At 43.9% G+C, this 6603-nt stretch overlaps 1 protein-coding gene across 1 annotated transcript in view; it reads left to right on the forward strand.

Annotated features, from left to right (window-relative positions):
• IL1RL1 (interleukin 1 receptor like 1) overlaps window positions 1-5664 on the forward strand; it is a 48863-nt gene extending 43199 nt beyond the window's left edge. The window contains exon 11 of the mRNA XM_019529561.1: window positions 4265-5664. Within this exon, the coding sequence (XP_019385106.1) occupies window positions 4265-4596 (332 nt within the window). The 3' untranslated portion in view covers window positions 4597-5664. The remainder of the gene's footprint in view (window positions 1-4264) is intronic.
• Window positions 5665-6603: the final 939 nt, after the last annotated feature.

The raw sequence follows: 6603 nt of genomic DNA on the forward strand, positions 1-6603 counted from the left end.
CTCCCAGGAAGCGAGGAGTTAACCCCTTCCCACCACGAGCCCGCTTACCTCTGGCTGTTCTGGGGGTTGGCAGGGGGCTCTACGGTTGCTGATGGGGTGTCTGGGGGGCTTTGGGGGAGCGGGGGCGCAGTGGGCTTTCACCCGTGTGTCTCTCACCGCTCTGGAGCCTAAGTCTGGGACTTGAATGAAGAAATGTCCCAAAGCCAGGACCTCTTAATTAGGCAAGAATCTGAATGGAGCCCCTGAGAGAATGCTGACACTCCCCCACCTTCCGCTTCCCTTCCCATTCTGGCAGCCTTCCTCCTCTTTCTGTGTGCTCAAAACAATGACCTTGTGGGTAGGGGAAACTCTTCAAAATTCAACTATTGCCACAAGCGTTTAAAGTTCTCTGATTCCACTTGGCTTCTTGACCTCTCCTTGTGCCCGTAAATGTGTCGCCCCCGCCATTTATTGTTCCTAGTCAACCACTGTAACCACCCCTTCATTCCTTCCAAATACTGAAAGTATTCTAAAAATACTCTGAACCAAGTTTTAGAGTTTTGTATTCCTTCTTGTCTCAGACCAACATGGCTATAAAACAGATCCCTGAAACAGAAGATACCAGATTTTAGCCATTTCTTGAAATTATAAACTTCATTCCTGAACAAGAAAGCAAGATTTCTGCACCTCCCAGCCTTTCTGCCATCTGACACCACCAGAGAAGATAAACTGCACAACCAGGGAAGGGAACTGCACATCCCTTATCTGCACATCAAAGAGCAGCTCACACAAATGGACCCCTCTCACAGATCCAGAGGAACATACATTCAACTTCAGCCTCCTCTGCGCAAAATGAAGTTTATTTTCTGCCTAAGGAGACTTCTACAATCTTTAATTTCCCCTAAGGCTGAAAACAGGTGTGTCTGCCTGAAAGCTTGAAAAAAAAGATACTTTTTTTTTGCTATTTTCTAATTGGTCTAATAAAAGGCATCACCTCTGAATGAAGAGTTTCAGAGTTTTGTATTCCAAATTTTAAAAGTGGCATTTTCATGTCGTCTGACCTCCTCCCCACTAGACTGTGCTCCATGCCCTGTGCCCCACACCTAGGACACTCGTTTTAATTTCCACCAGACAGTCAGTACCAGCCTCCAAAATCTAGGACTGTCCTAGCCAAACTGGGATGTATGGTCACCCTTCTCTTACATTACACAGCAGAGCTACCTTGTTCTCCAGTGTGTGTAGTGATTCCCTTCCGGCCATGCAGGAGTTTGGGAAGGGCCATTCTGGTGAATAACACCAGTACCTATTTGACCAGGCTCTCCTTACCCCTCCTAAATAGGCATTGATCTGCCCCTTGGTCTAATGGAGCAGTGATACATCCTTTAACATAATTGCCTAAACAAGTGTGACAGCAATTACTAACTTCCTGTTGTCAAAATAATCTGTTCCTATCTCCCTCATCAGTTATGTTAATAGCCCTGAAGGTCTTGCAACCAACATATTGTTGTGATATGTCATCCAGCTGCACACAGGCAGAGCCACCAGCCACCCACTATCCAAGCATTCTAGGAACGTAAAGAGGATTCACTGTATCAGGGGTCCAAGTGATGTGGGTGGACAAACTTTATCATTGGTCACGATCTCTCAGTTCTGGGAAGAAGCTCTAAAAAGACGTGTTCTTCAATCTTTGATTCCATAGTAACTAAACAAAGGAAAATGGCTGCTTGTTACTTTCCTGCCTTTGAAAGCATCTGTATCTGAGTAAACCAGACCCGCAACAAGCTGTAACCATCTTCCAAAACCTGCCAGGAAGAAGACAAAAACAAAAAGACACATATTTGGTGAACTGCAAAAAGCATCCCAGAAGGGAGGCTGGATGTCTCAGAAGTGGGGATGGCTTCTCAGAAATGACCAAGAGGATAGGAAGTGAAGCAATGGGGCCTCACCTTCCTCTGGGAGGTAGGAGAACATCCTAGTGTTGTGACAAGGGACTTGATGGAAAACAGGCCTTAGAAAGAAGGGATACTCTTGAATGGATGGAGAGGTGCAGAGACAGCTTATCAAGAACATGATCAGCTGGATGGTTTGTTAAAAAACGTACTGAATTCCAGGTCATCTGCTCCCTAATATTATTTTGGCATAGCCTTACACCCTCAGATAACTCTAGCTCCTGTCCTACAGGTCTGAGAAAACTTCTGTAAGAGTTGTGTAAGACAGTGTTGAGGAGTTCGTGACCCCTTGTGGAGCTGTTCCCAAAGACACAGAGTCACTGTCAGTCTCAAAATTTATTCAGCATGCTGGGCACCATGAGCAAGCTCAGAGGCTCCTAATAAAACTGGTAGATTTATAGTTTATAGACAAGATGCGTGCGCAGGTGGGAATTTTCCGCTGTGAAAGAAAACAAGATATCAGGTCAGTGTGAGAAAACTCTTAATTGTTTCAGACTGGTTTTTGGCTGCATGCTAACTAATAGGGAGGGGGGGGCTACATTCTTGATTGTTTCAGACTTTAAAGTGAATAGGATTCGGTGATTGTAGAGTCTTATCAGCCTGTCCTTGGAGGCTGAGTCTGCTTTATAGTTAACTTCTACACTATTATTTATGGTCTTGTTAGTAAATTTCTACAACAGCCTTCAGGTCTAGACTCTGTCCCTGACAGACTACACTTATATTAAGAATATCATCTCCTGGAGGCCTTCTTTAGACCCTCTGATCCAACCCAGGTCTGTCTGCCACAGCATTAAATACTTCAGACATCCCAGAGGGTGGCCAGGAAGAAAGGCTGTGGGAATGTGCTGCAGTAGCTGGAAGGCTGAGAGTTATTTGTACTTTCCATTTTTGAAAGAGTTCTAAATTAATCAGTTGAAGCTGTTGTACTGCTGTTTGAATGACCTTAAATGGAAGTGCTATTTTTTTACCTTCTTGATATTTATCATTTTGCCCAGTTTCTCATGCTGATAACTGTATCCATTTTCCCTTGCACTTTTGTGAAGGTAAAGAATGATCTTGTTCAACTGAGATGTAATTTTTATAAAAGTTTTCTGATAAAAGTTCCACTCTGAATAATGGAGGATAACTGGCTTTTCAAGATGGCTGCCAGCTGCTGGCAAATCTGCTCCCACATCTGTAGGAGCATGGGAGCATTTGCTTGTGAGTAATTTATTCACAAGTGAACTGATCTTGGATCAAGTAGCAGGCGGTTCAAACACACCCCATTTTGAACAAAGCTGATCCAAAAAAAACTCCAGAATGAGCCAGTTTGTGTCCTGTCACTGATAAGAAATGCAGGTGGGGGTAGCTATTGGTGACACTGCTAAAGGTACTCCCAAAAGGTCCTCGGTTAGCTTAACAGTTGATGCGCAAAACTAGCAAGATATCAAATATAGCTGTGCAAGTCACTGTGGATTTGCAATGATCAACATCACTGCATTGTTGTCCTATATTACCTGACAACAGCTTGCAAATGGCACCAGGGCCCATAAAAAGATGGATTATGGGAGAACATCTCTTTAATCCGTGAATTAAAGGAATTTAATTCACAGGAAACTGAAAGTTAAATCAGAGGAATTTGTGAATTTGACCCCACGTTTTTGACAACTGTTACATTCCATTAGGTATTTTAGAAAGTGCTTCAGGAACAATACCACAATGCATACGGATCCCCAGTAGTGGAAAAAGAGGCATGAGATACTGACCACAGTCCTTATCATGCAGAAGTAATGATTTGTACTGAAGTGTGTGGTTGCTGGCCATGTGGGATCATAGCTACAGCATACCATTTTATGCAACAGTTGCTGCACGGCAGCTAGTGTGAACTTGATGCTCCTTTGCGTAGACAAGCTCTCCTCTTAATTCTTAAGCTAAAGTTCCCACATTGATAACTAACTTGCCTGAGTGCGTATTGAAAGGTCTGGCTATAAATCACTATTTTATGTGGAATGCTTTTTGAGAGCCTCTGATACCAGAGCTGTGGATCAAAGTCAGATCTGTCTTCACCAAAGTTGACAGTAGGTTTCCAAAACTAAGTACCACAGTTCAAAATGCTCTCTAGAGGGTGGGCACTAATATTTAAGGATGCATTCAGGTTTGAGATAAATAGAGGATTTGAAGGTAAACCTTGATTTCCGTGTGCTTTTCAGCTTTTGCTCTTGAGAGATGCTATTAGATTGATGCGAGACAGAGGTCCTTGTGAGTTTCTGTTTATTTCTGAAGATCTGCAAGGTCTGAATGCAGAAGGGCCTGTAAAAGAAATGTTACTAACTCTTGATTTGTTTGTGTTTTATTAGATGTACCCAATGCCATTGAAACGAGAATACAAAAAAGCAGGAGATCAATAATAATTTTAACACCCAAGCTGATTCACTGCAAGGAGTTTGCTTATGATCAACATATTGCCTTACACCATGCCATCATTCAGGATGACATAAAGGCCATTCTTCTTGAAATGGAGACAATTGGGGACTACAAGGAACTGCAAGAATCTCTCAGGTATATTATTAAGCAGCAAGGTACCATAAAATGGGAAAAAAAGTACACAGCTTGCCCAGGATACTTGAATTCTAAATTCTGGAAACATGTGAGGTACCATATGCCTCTAAGATACAAACAGTCACACTGAAACACATTGTGGGTGTAGGAAGTTTTATAAAATTCTGTTATTTTATCTTCCTGAATTGTTTCTTTACTGCCACTGTTCTTTTTGTAAAAGTCCGTACCTCTTAGTGCGCAGATATGGTAGAAATGTTTCAAATTTCAATCAACATTGTTTTTGAAATTTCAATTTTTAAAATTTTCCGTTTCACCCAGTAATTCAGCATCTGGCCCATAAATTTCTGGCTGGGCTGGAGAATAGCCTTCAAAAAGATATCCAGTCTCATTAAACCTCCAGAGATGAGTCAATCGGATAGACCCCCTCAATCCAGTAATGTTCCCAAGGAATTTCTTAAAAATAGCTGCCTTTTTACTGGAAATGCAGACTGTGTGGGGAGGGGAGAATTATCCCACGGACTTCAACAGGACTACTTAGAAATCCCTTGTGTGAAAGGGGAGAAATAGACACCCTTTCACACAAGGGAAAAATGTGCAGTATTGGACATTTCAGAAATGAAATGTTACTGACAATGCATATAACAACATTGTTTATAACTAAATAAAAAAAATGAGACTTGCACAGGCAAGGGAAATTGACTGGCTATACAAGGTTACTAGAAAATGATTCTGCACTTAGATCTGATAAATGCACCAAAATGAACTGACCAGAGAAAAATGTTTTTTCCCTTATTTTTAAGATACAGCCATTTTAGCAGTTACTAGTTTTCTTACATGTGCAGACAGAAATACGAGTTTTTGGTCATGCTGATGGTGCCTCTTGAAGAAAAGATAAAGAGTTTTGCTATTAGAAAAATATGAGAAATACACATTTTTTGTTTTCTACTTTGATGTTATGCCTTATTTCAATTTCTCCTGCAAGGAATGAGTCTGATATATGAAGACTGAATCCAAACTTCAAGTTCAGGGCTGGCCACAAAATTTTAGCTTAGGTCTGTTTTTGTGATAAGCAGGGACCCTGATTTTCTGTGATAAAAAAAAATCACAAATTCTCTGATTAAAAAAAATTGCAAATTCTCAGATAGACCTCCCCCCAATCTGTGATTAAAATTAAAGGCCCCCCGTGACCCTCCTGGCACCCCTCACCCTCCCCTACAGTCTCCCCAGCCCTGCTGGTGCCCCTCTTTCATGTGTGCATCTGTGTATGTGCATGTGTATACCTGTGCATGTATACATGTGTAAGCACTATGGGTGCACCCCTGCACATATATGGGTGTGCATGTGTGCATGCATCTGTACATGCATATGTGCATGCATGTGTGTGTGTGGACACTGGACATACTCCCATGGGGAGCTGGCTGGGGGCTGAGGGAGTGGGGAGGGGTTGGGGGAAGATGTGCAGTGGCTGCCCGGCTAGCTGCATGTGGACTGTGAGTCAGCTATTGGCCCTTAAGGGAAGCCACATATCATGAATGATGTGTGCCCCAGTAGTGGCAGGAGTGTGGCGGCAGTAAGCTGGGAGCTCCCACAGATGCTGCCGGCGCTGTTGGCGGTGGGTGGCGAGCACTGACCAGGTGTTGGTGACCATCTGCAGACGCTGCTGGCAGTGTTGAAGGCAACTGGTGGTGATCATTGATACTGGAGGTGTTGGTGGTGGGGGTAATGAGTGGCGTCCACTCCCCTTTTTCTAGGGCATGTACCACCATGCTCAGGGGGTGCATGTGCACCTGTGTCCACTTCTATGAATCACCAGTGCAGCACATGGAAAAGCCCAGCCCAGTCAGGCTGATAGCACTGCTTGGGGTCCACGTGCAGCCATCCTGGCACTCTGGCCAGGAGCAGAACTTTGCACCCCATTGGACACTCCAGCTGGGAGTAGGGAGGGTGCAAAACCTTTGCACCCAGCCAGCTGCAACCCCCCCCCCCCCCAGCTCCTGCAAAGTCCCCAGCTCCCAGCCAGTGCAAACCTCTCAGGGAACCCCCAGCTCTCAGCCAGCTGCTGCAAACCTCCCAGCTGGCTGCAAAACCCTCCAGCTCCCAGCAATCCTCCCTATTCCATTAGCTCCCAGCCAGTTCC

The sequence above is a fragment of the Crocodylus porosus genome, unplaced genomic scaffold (assembly GCF_001723895.1).
Source record: "Crocodylus porosus isolate Cpor-Errol unplaced genomic scaffold, CroPor_comp1, whole genome shotgun sequence".
Taxonomy (NCBI): Eukaryota; Metazoa; Chordata; order Crocodylia; family Crocodylidae; genus Crocodylus; species Crocodylus porosus.